Source organism: Procambarus clarkii, chromosome 46 (assembly GCF_040958095.1).
Source record: "Procambarus clarkii isolate CNS0578487 chromosome 46, FALCON_Pclarkii_2.0, whole genome shotgun sequence".
Classification (NCBI taxonomy): Eukaryota; Metazoa; Arthropoda; class Malacostraca; order Decapoda; family Cambaridae; genus Procambarus; species Procambarus clarkii.
Window position 1 is genome coordinate 26880660 of NC_091195.1, and position 15161 is coordinate 26895820.

General features: G+C 42.8%; 1 protein-coding gene across 3 annotated transcripts in view; it reads left to right on the forward strand.

The window, feature by feature from the left end:
* nes (lysophosphatidylcholine acyltransferase 3 protein nessy) overlaps nucleotides 1-15161 on the forward strand; it is a 176810-nt gene that overhangs the window by 130584 nt on the left and 31065 nt on the right. For all 3 annotated transcript variants that reach the window (XR_011222190.1, XM_045762571.2, XM_045762570.2), the window contains exon 9: nucleotides 12868-13015. Coding sequence is in view for 2 of the 3 variants with exons in the window: in XM_045762571.2 (XP_045618527.2) it covers nucleotides 12868-13015 (148 nt within the window). In the remaining variant the exon portion in view is untranslated. The remainder of the gene's footprint in view (nucleotides 1-12867; nucleotides 13016-15161) is intronic.

The following is a 15161-nucleotide window of genomic DNA, read 5'->3' on the forward strand; positions in this document are numbered from 1 at the left end:
CACCAAGACAGAATGGGTGTCATGCATGTAGCAGCAAAGAGCCGCCACAGGACACAATAAATGATGAACAACTGGCTGAACCAACCAAGCACTGATGACCAAGGGGCTCCTCTGGAAGGCTGCCGACTCATTATTTGCCAGAAAAGGAGGAAACAGCTGCAAACAAACTGGCCACCATGGCCAAAAGAACAGAGAACCCCTGCCTCCAGAGAACCCCTGCCTCCAGAGAACCCCTGCCTCCAGAGAACCCCTGCCTCCAGAGAACCCCTGCCTCCAGAGAACCCCTGCCCCCAGAGAACCCCTGCTTCCAGAGAACCCCTGCCCCCAGAGAACCCCTGCCTCCAGAGAACCCCTGCCTCCAGAGAACCCCTGCCTCCAGAGAACCCCTGCCTCCAGAGAACCCCTGCCTCCAGAGAACCCCTGCCTCCAGAGAACCCCTGCCTCCAGAGAACCCCTGCCTCCAGAGAACCCCTGCCTCCAGAGAACCCCTGCCTCCAGAGAACCCCTGCCCCCAGAGAACCCCTGCCCCCAGAGAACCCCTGCCCCCAGAGAACCCCTGCCTCCAGAGAACCCCTGCCTCCAGAGAACCCCTGCCTCCAGAGAACCCCTGCCTCCAGAGAACCCCTGCCCCCAGAGAACCCCTGCCTCCAGAGAAGAGCCTGAAGCAAAACACTATGCACTGATGGGGGAAACCGTAAACGGAGGGGGGAGGAAACAAAAGGCAAAACACAGTGAAGAGACCAGGACTGCTGAGGAGGAGCATGAGCAGGCTGGAGGTGGAAAAATACGTGAGACAACTTGGCTAACGGTGTAGCGAAGGTGTCAACACCGAGTACGAGCAACAGCAGTTTCTCCAAAGCTCGGCAATAAGTGGCAACATTATTTTGAAAATGATCCCAATTGAGAAACAAGCAAGAAAAAATGGAGAGACCAGAGTGAACCAAAACCAAAGACAAGCCACAGATAGACAAAATATTGGCAAAAGGAGCACTAGGCTACCTCATACTGTTGCTGTGAAGAAAGATGCAGGTGAGAGGCCAACAAATGTGCCACCTGCACATCATATAAATGGAGATAGAGGTGCATCAGAAACTCTAAATACAAAGAGCAGTGAGATTCAGTCTAGTAAAGTGCACCACGGGGACGCTAAGCCCCGGAAGCACTTCAAGGTAAGGTAACCACTGAGCCGATCTACTGAATGAGGCAGAACCACAGAAAAACTCCTGGTTATACACTGGGTTAGAAGCACGGAAAACCAAGGCTGGGCCACCCATCAAGAAGCCAGAAGGATCATCCTCCCCCGAGTACGACTCCAGACTGGCCTACACATTTAACAAAGTACCCCATAAGAGGCTCTTACAAAAGTTGGAGAAACAGGCAGGAATAAAAGGTAAGGTGCTTCAGTGGATAAGGGAATATCTAAGCAACAGGAAACAGCGAGTAACTGTGAGGGGGAAGACATCAGAGTGCCGATCTGTCACCAGCGAAGTCCCACAGGGCTCTGTACTAGGACCCATCCTGTTTCTGATATATGTAAATGATCTTCCAGAGGGTATAGACTTATTCCTCTCAATGTTTGCTGCTGATGAAAAAATTATAAGAAGAAGAATAAAGACGAATGAATATAGACAGACTACAGGATGACCTGGACAAACTGGAGGAATGGTCTAGAAAATGGCTACTAAAGTTTAACTTAGGTAAGTGTAAAGTAATGATATTAGGTGAAGGGAGCAGAAGGCTGAACACAAGGTACCATCTGGGAGGTGAAATCCTGCAGGAGTCAAATAGAGAGAAAGATCTTGGGGTTGATATCACACCGAACCTGTCCCCAGAGGCCCACATCAATAGAATATCATCAGTGGCATATGCTAGATAGGCCAACATAAGGACTGCCTTTAGAAACTTGTGTAAGGACTCATTCAGAAACTTGTATACTACTTATGTCAGACCAATTCTGAAGTATGCAGCACCAGCTTGGAATCCATACCTAGTTAAGCACAAGACAAAGTTAAAAAAGATTCAGAGGTATGCCACCAGACAAGTCCCAGAACTGAGAGGTATGAATTACGAGGAAAAGCTACGGAAACTAAATCTCACGTCCCTGGAAGACAGAAGAGTAATGCGAGACATGATCACCACCTACAAAATTCTCAGAGGAATTAACAGAGTGGAATGATGTGGTGGAGTCAGACTCCATACACAATTTCAGGTATATATGATAAAGCCCAGTAGGCTCGGAATCTGTACACCAGTACAGAAACCCTCAGAGATTTCAGAGCTGGAAGCAGGGAGGGAGGAGGAAGAACAAAAGCCAGGTGCACTAGGTGCACCACATGTAAAGGGTAAGGAAGAGGAGGTGCAGATGGAACCAAGGTTGAATTCAACAATACCTCAAATTCCAGTTCCTTAAAATCAAAACAAGCTAACTCCAGGGCATCCAACCAAGCACACAGCCACAAACACTTAAGGCGGATAAAACGAATCCCCAAGATGGCAGCTGACTGCTCTTGACTGCAGTTTGCTCTTCACTTGGAGGGTCAGAGAAGAGCCACATGGGGTGAGCGAACCTCTCAGGACTCAGGGTCATAAGTATCACCAACCCAACAGGCAACACGGCAGAGGCAGAAAGAATGATCGTCACCCTGTTGCATGGATAACAAACAGCCTTCAAACTAGCGAAAGACGAGAGCAGGTTTGGAGGAGATATCTGTAGACCTCTCCAAAACCCACAGGGAATTACCAAGACCCAAAGACTGACCAAACAGGACACTCAAGCACTAGGGATGCTCACTGCGAATTATAAAAGTAGACCATCACACCCTAGGTAATGTGGCTGTGAAGACTGACCTTCACATGCCACGTAAAACAAGCATGCAAACCCAAGTGTGCCACAATGTTTACCCACAACAGTCAAAATACCCAACACACCCGAGGTAAGGCACCCAGCCCGATAGTCTGACCTCTGAAAAATGAACATCCGAACACACTAGAAAGGAGAACTCTTACCAGTGCTAGGGGGCACACAGGGAAGGTAGCCCTGAGTACAGTCATCTTCAAGGTCCATGTAAGCCCAGTTCACACAATACAAACTGGACAGAAAACATGCTTGTGAGAGTAACTAAAATATGGAACAACTCCGAGCAAATGGATCCCACATGACAAAGTCCAAGGATGTTCAGGCACTTAGCTGTGAAGCAGCGGTGTATTCATAGCACTTGAAGCACTGTTGGAAATCGTAGAATCATTCCTTCTTCACTCAGTAGGGTGGGATCTTGATGCCAAAGCAGTTGAATCCTTGTACTTAAATCTACTGATTAAAATGCTGCTGGTATCTTCCCTGTATCCAGGCTCTTTCTCCATATTACTCTGAGCACTCTCGCTACTGGTACTTTACATTTCTTTATGAATATTGAATTCCAAGAGTCAAGACCAGGGGCTGAGTGCATGGGCATGTTGTCAATTTCTCTTTCAACGTCTTCTGAGTTCGTGTTAATATCAATTATATTATCTGGTACTTGGATGTCATTCATAAATAAACTGTGGATCCTCAACTTTCATGTGGTTTATTGGCGTGCTAAACATAGCCTCATACTGACCTTTTAGAATTTCACTAATTTCTTTGTTGTCCTCTGTGTTATGAACCTTCAGTTGTAAGTAAAGGTCCTATACTGTTGGAGGTTTTTGATTTTGATGTTTCATACATGAAAAAATATTTTGGATTTTTCATTATCTCTTGTATAGCTTTCTGTTCCAATTCCATTTCCTCAGACTCGTATGATTGCTTCGGCATCTGCTCTATTTCTTCAATCTCCTTGTTTAAATTGTTTTCCTTACTTGTGATAGTCGTGTCTGTTTAAGTATTTCTGTGATTTTTTCATTCTCCTGTATAGTCTGTGATCTCTTTCTAGAGTGGCCCTCTTTCTGACCTACCTCCCAGGCACATGCTTCAAGCAGATCTTGTATGCTTCGGCTGTCAGTTGAGCTATCCCCTGAATTCACTTATTTGTATTCACCTAGTTGTGTTTGCGGGGGTTTAGCTCTGCTCTTTTGGCCCGCCTCTCAACTGTCAATGAATCAACTGTTATTAAATACTAACTAATTTTTTTGCTGCATGTAACAGCTGTCTAACTCCCAGGTACCTATTTACTGCTAGGTAACAGGAGCATTAGGTTGAAAGAAACTCTGCTCATTTTGTTTTTGCCATCACCGGGATCGAACCCGGACCCTAGAATTACGAGTCCCGAACGCTGTCCACTCGGCTATCAGGCCCCCGTGTTTTAATTACCTAAGTGTAGTTACAGGATGAGAGCTACGCTCGTGGTGTCCCGTCTTCCCACCACTCTTTGTCATATATCGTTTTGAAACTACTGACGGTCTTGGCCTCCACCACCTTCTCGCCTAACTTGTTCCAACCGTCTACCACTCTGTTTGCATAAGTGAATTTTCTTATATATCTTCGGCATCTTTGTTTAGTTAGTTTAAATCTATGACTCTTGTTCTTGAAGTTCCAGGTCTCAGGAAATCATCCCTATCAGTTTTATCAATTCCTGTTACTATTTTGTATGTAGTGATCATATCTCCTCTTTTTCTTCTATCTTCTAGTTTTTGCATATTTAATGCCTCTAACCTCTCCTGGTAGCTCTTGCCCTTCAGTTCTGGGAGCCACTTAGTAGCATGTCTTTGCACCGTTTCCAGTTTGTTGATGTGCTTCTTAAGATATGGGCACCATACAACAGCTGCATATTCTAGCTTTGGCCTAACAAAAGTCGTCAAAGTAAATAAGTATTTACTTACATTATATTCCATTTGCCAACTGGTGTTCCATATACTTATTTTGTTCAGGTCTTCATGAAGTGCATTACAATCAACTAAGTTACTTATCCTTCCTATTATCTTAGCATCATCAGCAAACATGTTCATATAATTCAGTATTCCATCTGGTAGATCGTTTATGTAGATAATGAACATTACTGGTGCAAGAACTGAACCCTGTGGTACTCCACTTGTGACATTTCTCTGGTCCGATGCACTTCCTCTTATTACTACCTCTCATTTTTCTATCAGTCAGAAAAATTTTCATCCAAGTTAGCAGCTTACCTGTCTCCCCTCTAGTGTGTTACAGTTTCCAGAACAACCTCTTATGTGGAACTCTGTTGAAATCCTTTCTTAGATCCAGATAGATGCAGTCAACCCAACCATCCCTTTCCTGTAAAATCTCTGGCTCGATCATAGAAACTGAGTAAATTCGATACACAGGATCTTCCAGATCAAAAAACATACTGTCTGTCTGATATTATATCGATTCTCTCCAGGTGTTCTACCCATTTAGTTTTAATTATTTTATACAGGTCTATAATTGAGGGGGGTCTCCCTGCTGCCACTTTTGTAGATTAAAACTATGTTAGTGTTTTTCCACATCTGCTACGACAATCTGTACACGGGGATGTCTGAAAAATTAGCTGAAGTGGTATGCTGAGCTCAGGTGCACATTCTCTCAGAACCCATGGTGGAACTCCATCTGGGCCAACTGCTTTGTTCTTACTTATCTCCAAGAGCATTTGTTTCACTTTGTCTCTAGACACCTCTATGTGCTCTATGTTGTCTCTGGAATTCTTAGTGTCTGATTCCCAGATGATCTCATTTTGTACAAACACACTTTGGAACTTTTCGTTTAATGTTTCACAAATTTTCTTTTCATTTTCTGTGTATCTGTTCCCCATTTTCAACCTCTGAATATTATCCTATACCTGCAGCTTGCTTTTAATGAATTTATAGAAAAGGCCTGGATCTGATTTACATTTGTCTGCTATACCATTCTCAGAGTTCCTCTCGGCCTCTCTCCTTACTGACATGTAGTTGTTTCTCACATCTTTGTATTGCTGATATGTTTGGGGGTTTGGCCTCTTTCTATAATGATTCCATGCTTGTGTCTTTGATCTCTGGCCCTCTTGCCATTTTTGTTGAACCAACCCTGTTTCCTGTGTCTGCATCTCTGTTTTGGTATGAATGTTTGTGTGCCTTCATCGTATATTTTGCAAAATATGGCATACATCTCATTTACTTCCTTGCCTAGCAACAAGTCTGTCCAATTATTCCCATTAAAAAAAATTCTAAGTTCCCCATAGCATGTCCTCTTGAAATTGACTTTAACAACTGTTTCAATGTCCCCATTCTCTACTAGATTATATCGCAAAGCGTATTTAATGTCCAAGAGGACGTGATCACTCTTTCCCGAAGGAGGAAGGGACTGGATGTCAAATACCTCTTCTTCTCTCATGGTGAATATTACATCCAGTACTGATGGAACATCCCCTTCCCTCGTTCTTGTGGCCTGCTTGACGTGTTGATACATAAATGTCTCCAAGATGAGGTTTACAAATCTGCCTGTCCAAATGTCTTCTGTTCTTGCTTTGTAGGCCTCCCAGTCTATTGCCTTAAAGTTGAAGTCCCGCAGTACCAACAATCGGGATTTATCTTTGTCAGCTCTTACCATAATCTCTCTCATGACCATTATGAGGCCCTCTCGTTTGTCATCCAGTTCTTCCTTTGTCCATGTGTTGCTTGCTGTGGGCTGTAAGCATTTAAAATTATCAGCTTGTCATCTTGATTCCAGACCTGCAATGCCATTATGTCAATATTTCAAGGGTTATCAAATATTAACTCTTACCTTCAGGTGTTCTTTCACCAGCACAGCCACTCTTCCCCTCTTAAAGAGTTTTCCTGTCACGTCTCCAAACTGAGTAGCCCCTTGTGAATACGATCTCATTTAAAATACTTTCTTCAAGTTTCGTCTCTGTTAATGTGACAATATCTGGGACTTTGAGCTGAATTATATTCTTCAACTCCAATATTTTCGATCTTGCTCCATCTATGTTTGAGTATACTTTTTTCAGGAACATGTTCCCCTTCCCTTTGTTCTTTACACCATCTTCCTTTAATGATTTTGTTGCTTTGTCTTTATGTACCATTTCACAAGCTTTCCAGTCCCTGACACTTTGTAGAAAAAAGTGTTCCTTTCCTCTTCATTTCTATCCCCATTTAGATGTTTCGCTTCAATGAGGTTCATTTTCAGCTTTTCTCTGTCCTCCTGTGAGAGGTCTTGTCTTATTGACCACCGTTTGCCATCTTCGTCACATTGCAATTTTCTGGCATTCCGAAGCACTTCTGTCATATACTTCACTCCATTAGATGTCACCCTTAAGGGGCGGTTCTTGTCTTTCTCATATTTTCCTATCCTCCTAAAATCACTAACAGGCTCCTTTGAATTTAGGTCTTCTCCTTCTACTATTTTCTCTATGATTTTCATCTCTTCATGCTGCTCGGTCCACCCTAGATGAAATTTCCTTCTCTAAACATCCAAAAATTATTATGGACTTACTTCTATCTGCAGTGTTTTGAACTAGTTTACTGTTGGTTACCAGTTCTTTCCTAATTGCTTGCCTAAGATCCGCTTCTTGTTTGTCATTTCTGGTTTTGACTTCCAAACAAACTTCCTTAATCGTGTCTTTCTCTTTAACAACTTGGGCATACGTCTCTTTTATTTCTTCTTTATACTTTTCTATTTCTTTATTAACCTCCCATGTGTAATTACCTAAAAGGTAATTACGCATGGGAGGTTAATAAAGAACTAGAAAAGTATAAAGAAGAAAAAAAAGAGACTGTTATCAATAAAGTTTCCAGTTGCAGATCCTTGCCTACCTCTATGTAAGCCTTCAGGCTCTCTTGGAGTTGTTCACTATATGAGTATTTTCTTGTTTATTTCTTCAACGTCACGTCACTTCACTTTCCACACCTCATTTTCTTTCACTAGTTGCTTGATTTGTTCCTCCTGATTTGTTACCTTCTCCATTAATGCAGTAATAATCTTACCTTGCTGAAGAATACTTCCTTTTAGAGTGCAAAGCTCGCTCCTAAGAGCTCCATTGTCCTCTTCCAATTTAAGCACTTTTTCTTCATACTACTTTTGCATGTCTTCAGTTATCTCTAACCTGCCAAAAACACCTCCTTTCCTTATATCTTGTGGTGAGAATCCTTTAAAACGATCATCTGTTGGCGTGTTTACATTCCCCGTGGTGGTGATGGCGGCCATCTTTGTTATTAACAATAGTTTGATCTAGAAAACAAACTTTTCCAACTCAGCTATTTTCACTCACTTTTACTTGTTTATTGTATTTTATTTGCTTTTACACTTCCCTGAACCTTTATGTAACCTGGGACACCACTGTAGCCCCTCAACCTGTTCCCAATACTTAGGTAACTCGAATATTCCAGGAGCTTGCTGCGGTGTGACTCCTGCCTCCTCCAGCTCGCTCACTCACCACAACTCCCGTGTGTGGGAGTGTTGTTGCTTAAGACGGTCTCCCATTGAATGTTTGCAAGGCCTATATTTATTTTTTCCCAGTCAATCCTCTTATTGTTGAAATTGAATTGATTGAATACCCCTTCTCGCTGGTTGGGTCTCTTGGACCTACTATTGTTATTAATGTTAGTTTGCACTTCAATGAGCATGTGGTCTGAGTATGTAGTATTTGAGTTTGTAATGTCAATTATTAACTCATCATTGTTTGTGAATATCAGGTCCAGCATGTTTTCGTTCTTAGCTGGTTCTGTAATCTGCTGAGTGAGCGAGAATTTGTCGTAGAATCTCAGTAGTTCTCTGACCTGTGGTTGGTTATTTCCAGGTTGATTTACTATTATAATGTTATTGTTTACTCTTCTCCATTTTAAACTGTGTAGATTGACTCTTTGGACTCGTCAGATGATGAAATATCAGTAGGAGCAGCGTCTCCAACCTGACAAATTCACCACCTTCACATGCAACACATGGCCAAAGGAGGAGCTGGATAATAAACGTGAGGGTCTTACAACAATAATGAGAGAGATTATAGCAAGAGCTGATAAAGATATATCACGATTGTTGGCAGTCGGCAACTTCAACTTGAAAACCATAGACTGGGATTCTGTGAATCCCAATCACAGTCATATGAAGCTAGAACAGAGGATTTTTGGACTTGTAGATTTGTAAACCTCATCCTGGAAACATTCATGTTTCAACATGTTAAACAAGCTACGAGGATGAGGGAAAGAGATGTTCCCTCCATGCTGGATTTGATATTTAACATGAAAAAGGAAGAGATATTTGACATTCAGTACCTTCCTCCCTTGGGTAAAAGTAACCATATCTTTTTGGGAATACAGTATGCAATGCGTTATTATCTGGAAGAAAAGGAGGTTGAAGCAGTTGAAAAACCTGATTTCAGGAGAGGTCATTATGGGGAACTCAGACATTTCTTTAAGGAATTTGACTGGAAAGACTTGCTGTTAAGACATGAAGTAAATGATATGTATGTTAAGTTTGGTGAAATATATGATAAAGGCACAACAAAATTTATACCAAAACAGAGATGCAGAGCTAGGCAACAGGATTGGTTCAATAGAAATTGTGAGAGGGCCAGGGACCGAAAGACACAAAAATGGAATCAATACAGGAAGAGGCCGAACCCCCAAACATACCAGCGATACAAAGATGCGAGAAACAACTACACGGTAGTGAGGAGAGAGGCAGAAAGAAATTATGAAAAAAGGATTGCAGACAAATGTAAAACAGAACCAGGCCTATTCTATAAATTCATAAACAACAAATTGCTGGTAAAGGATAATATTCAGAGCTTGAAAATGGGAAAATGAAAAGGAAATGTGTGAAACATTAAACGAAAAGTTCCAAAGTATGTTTGTACAAAATGAAATCTTCAGGGAACCAGACACAATAAGCTCTCAAAGCTCTCCAAATGTACTCACTAGAAAGGAGACAAGAGAGATACCAAATAATATACACATGGAAAATACTGGAGGGGACAGGTCCCAAATCTGCACAGTAAAATAACAACGTACTGGAGTGAACGACATGGAAGAAAATGCAGAATAGAACCAGTGAAGAGCAGAGGTGCCATGGGCACAATCAGAGAACACTGTATGAACATCAGAGGTCCACGGTTGTTTAATGTCCTACCAGCGAGCATCAGAAATATTACAGGAACAACCGTGGACATCTTCAAGAGGAAACTAGATTGTTTCCTCCAAGGAGTGCGGGACCAACCGGGCTGTGGTGGGTATGTGGGCCTGCGGGCTGCTCCAAGCAACAGCCTGGTGGACCAAACTCTCACAAGTCAAGTCTGGCCCTGGGCCGGGCTTGGGGAGTAGAAGAACTCCCAGAACCCCATCAACCAGGTATCAACCAGATACAATAAGAATTCCAGAGAACAATATAGAGCACATAGAGGTGTCTAGAGACGAAGTGGAAAAAATGCTCAAGGAGCTAAGTAAGAACAAAGCAGTTGGTCCAGATGGAGTTTCACCATGGGTTCTGAGAGAATGTGCATCTGAGCTCAGCATTCCACTTCACCTGATTTTTCAGGCATCCCTGTGTACAGGAGTTGTTGCAGATGTGTGGAAAAATGCTAACATAGTTCCAATCTACAAAAGTGGCCGCAGGGAAGACCCCCTCCATTATAGACCTGTATCATTGATAAGTGTAATAGTCAAAATATTGGAAAAAGTAATTAAAACTAAATAGGTAGAACAGCTGGAGAAAAACGATATAATATCAGTATGGTTTTCGATCTGGAAGATCCTGTGTTACGAATATGCTCAGTTTCTATGATCGAGCCACAGAGATTTTACAGGAAAGAGATGGTTGGGTTGACTGCATCTATTTGGATCTAAAAAAAAAAGGCTTTTGACAGAGTTCCGCATATGAGGTTGTTCTAGAAATTGGAACATATTGGAGGAGTGACAGGTAAGCTTCTAACATGGATGAAAAATTTCCTAACTGATAGAAAAATGAGGGCGGTTCATTGTCTACATAAATGATCTACCAGTTGGAATACAGAATTACATGAACATGTTTGCTGATGATGCTAAGATAATAGGGAAGATAAGAAACTTTGATGATTGTCATGCCCTTCAAGAAGACCTGGACAAAATAAGTATATAGAACACCACTTGGGAAATGGAATTTAATGTTAATAAATGCCATGTTATGGAATGTGGAATTGGAGAACATAGACCCCACACAACTAATAAATTATGTGAGAAATCTTTTAAAGAATTCTGAAAAAGAAAAAGGTCTAGGGATGGTTCTAGATAATAAACTGTCACCTGAGGACCACATTAAGAACATTGTGCGAGGAGCCTATGCTACACTTTCTAACTTCAGGATTGCTTTTACTATGTGGCTCCTTGAACTGAAGGGCAAGAGCTATGAGGAGAGGTTAGAGGTGTTAAATATGCAAAACTAGAAGATAGAAGAAAAAGGAGATATGATCACTACGTACAAAATAGTAACAGGAATCGATAAAATTGATAGGGAAGATTTCCTGAGACCTGGAACTTCAAGAACAAGAGGTCATAGATTTTAACTAACGAAACAAAGCTGCCGGAGAAATATAAGAAAAGTCACTTTTGTAAACATAGTGGTAGACGGTTGGAACAAGTTAGGTGAGTTGGTGGTGGTCAAAACCATCAGTAGTGTCAAAGCGTTATATGACAGAGTGCTGGGAAGACAGGACACCACGAGCATAGCTTTCATCCTGTAACTACACTTAGGTAATTACCTACAATGTTCAAGACTTTCTCCTGGGGGCCACATCACCAAGCCCAAATGACAGCACAGCCATGTCAACATGAAGCGAGACTTGGACAAAGAAGAAGAAGAAGAAGAAGCAGAAGCAAAAGACCGAGAAGACCGAGAACACATGAACAACACCTGCACCTGAAGAAAGCAGTCAGCTGAAGACCCAAGATTGAGGGGTCACCACCACCAAGCACCTACACACACCATGCTACTCTCCAGCTCACTCACAGCCCATGTGCAGACCGACCAAGCCCACGAAGCCTACCATGCACCTTTCTGCCACCCAAGAACAAGAAACAAGACCATGAGCCAAGATTAACACTGGACGCCAACCCACAGTGGATCAGCCACCGAACTTTTTAGCCTCCTCCTTTCCCATCCACATCCTCTTCAAGAATTTCAACTCTTCATCCTTCTTCCTTCTCCCCCACCTTCTGAAAGCCCTTTGGACATCGAAGAAGAAGAAGAAGAAGAAGCAGCAGCAGCAGCGGGAGCCCTGCATGGCTTGCCAGCGAGCCGGAAGCCTACAATGGACAGCCAGAGGGGTTCCTATCAGCAGTAGAACTGGCTTGGAGGACTGGGGGAAACCTAGAGCTCTGCTTCCCAGCCCTCCCCCACTGTGGGGGTGTCTGTATTGGTTTGCTGATTATCTGGATGTATCTGGATGCATCTGGATGCTTTGATGGTGGGATGGCGGAGTGTCAGCTGCTCTCTACACCTCTGTGAAGGGGCTAGATTCTGGTCCCTTGAAAGGCAAACAGAACTCCATGGCTGATGTGACCTAGTAGTTGGGAGCCATGTCAGCAAGATAACTTCAGAGAGCCACAAGCTGCTCCCCTACAAAATTTAAATTGATAAATACATGAAAGTGGTATCCAGAGGTCATAAATTCCAGAAAAGTCAAGCCAAAGGCTGGGGTGACCATCCACCAGGAGACGTTGTCAAACAACCAAAGTAATTTGTTGTCTGGTATTGGAAATTGCCTGGCGAGTGTGTTGAGATAGACTAGGCACATTGATATGTTGGGCTGTGGGTTGGTGATTCTATATCAGTAGATGATTTTCCTTTATATCAAACATTTGCATATACCAGTAATGTCAAAAGTTGAATTATAAGATGGCTAATTGCACTTTACACATTCAGTTCTTGAAGAATATTAGTTGATGTGTGTAAACTTTTAGAGAGAGATTGATTGATTATTTGAAATAACCACTTTCCTCACTCCTTTTCTTAAGATACGTCTATAAGAGATTGCGGTTCCTAAATAATCGCTACGTCTCTCAAGTTATGGCACTGGTATTCCTCGCAGTGTGGCACGGTCTCCATTCTGGATATTATGCCTGCTTCTTCATGGAGTTTGCAGTAATGAACTTTGAACGGGATGTAAGTATTTCTAGTTGTTCTTTATATTTTCTTTCCAATTATTATTTTTGTTAATGCTTGTGTGGCATTTTGATGCCATATTTTAAGAATGAACCTTGTTTTGGTATGTAACTTTAACCCTTGCACTGCTCACCTATTTTCGGCAAAAACGTCTTGGTGCAATTGTCAAGGACATATTTTTGTTATTTTTACAAATGTTCAGGTAAATTTAATGTCAAAATGTTTCCAAAGTCAACTATTTCCATTTCAAAACACAAATAGTAATGAAAACATTAAAAAACATTAAAATATAGCCAAATTAAAAAACAAAAAGCACAACTCTCTGAGCGCCTAAAGGCGCTTTGCGCAGTGCAGTGGTTAAAGATTTAGTGCTTGGTTGTACGTATTATTGCTCGGGTAATTGTGCGGTTGAACCCAGAAATCATCTTGAACAGTACACTACTGCTTCACAGAACAAAGTGTAAAGTGCTCCTCATGAGTTATTGTGTACAGACACGATAACTCACAAGTAGTTTAATAACTTGAATACCTTTAAAAATGGTATTACCCTTGCGATTGTGGATTGTATCTTATATGACAAGGGTGAAGGGGTGAAATACTTCCAGATATATTAATGGTACCCCCATATATTATGGGAGCTGGTCGGCCGAGCGGACAGCACACTGGACTTGTGATCCTGTGATCCCGGGTTCGATCCCGGGCGCCGGCGAGAAGCAATGGACAGAGTTTCTTTCACCCTATGCCCCTGTCACCTAGCAGTAAAATAGGTACCTGGGTGTTAGTCAGCTGTCACGGGTTGCTTCCTGGGGGTGGAGGCCTGGTCGAGGACCGGGCCGCGGGGACACTAAGCCCCGAAATCATCTCAAGATAACCAAGATATACCCCAGAAAAGGTCTACCCAATAGTCTCACTTGGTTACCAGTGAGAGCTTCTGAGAGCCTTCCTCATTGTGAGCAGCCATGGCCTGGTTGATAGGACAACGGTCTCGTACTCTTGATGCCCGAGAGGTTCTTCCTTATAGTGAGCAGCCATGGCCTGGTTGATAGGACAACGGTCTCGTACTGTTGATGCCCGAGAGTTCCTTCCTTATAGTGCGCAGCCATGGCCTGGTTGATAGGACAACGGTCTCGTACTCTTGATGCCCGAGAGGTTCTTCCTTATAGTGAGCATCCATAATCTGGTTGATATACTAGTATTGTCACACTGAATTTCTAGAGGAAGTCTCCTGGTAGCTCCCTAAAACTATCTTCCTGAGATTGCTTCATATTGAAGTGTCACAACAGTCGCAGAAGTTGTGTTTGGACTTCCAGGGATCAATGCTGGAACCTGTCCCCCTCTCATAGGCCCAAGGAGCGGGTGACATTCTCCCACCCCACCAGAAAAGTGCAGCTTTAGAGACAACTGGAGGGTTTACAGTAAGTATCTTGAAACCACCAAACAACTCTGCAGATGATTCATACAGAAAAAAGAGATTCAGGAGCTCTAAACTCATGAATCAGACTCGCTTTATACTCATTAGAACCGATTGCCATCAGCAAGTGGTCCTGCCCAGGCTACCATCTGGCTCACCAGGTCAGTTTTGTTCATGATGCTACTGTCTTCACACCTGCTAGCAGTGCTACCTTACCTTGAGGTTACCTTACCTTGAGGTGCTTCCGGGGCTTAGTGTCCCCTGCGGCCCAGTCGTCGACCAGGCCGCCTGGTTGCTGGACTGATCAACCAGGCTGTTAGACGCGGCTGCTCGCAGCCTGACGTATGAGTCACAGCCTGGTTGATCAGGTATCCTTTGGAGGTGCTTATCCAGTTCTCTCTTGAACACTGTGAAGGGTCGGCCAGTTTATGCCCCTTATGTGTAGTGGAAGCGTGTTGAACAGTCTCGGGCCTCTGATGTTGATAGAGTTCTCTCTCAGAGTACCTGTTGCACCTCTGCTTTTCAACAGGGGTATTCTCCACATCCTGCCATGTCTTCTGGTCTCATGTGATGTTATTTCTGTGTGCAGGTTTGGGACCAGCCCCTCAATTATTTTCCACGTGTAAATTATTATGTATCTCTCCCGCCTGCGCTCAAGGGAGTACAGATTTAGGCTCTTTAGTCGGTCCCAGTAATTTAGATGTTTTACTGAGTGGATTCTAGCAGTAAAGGATC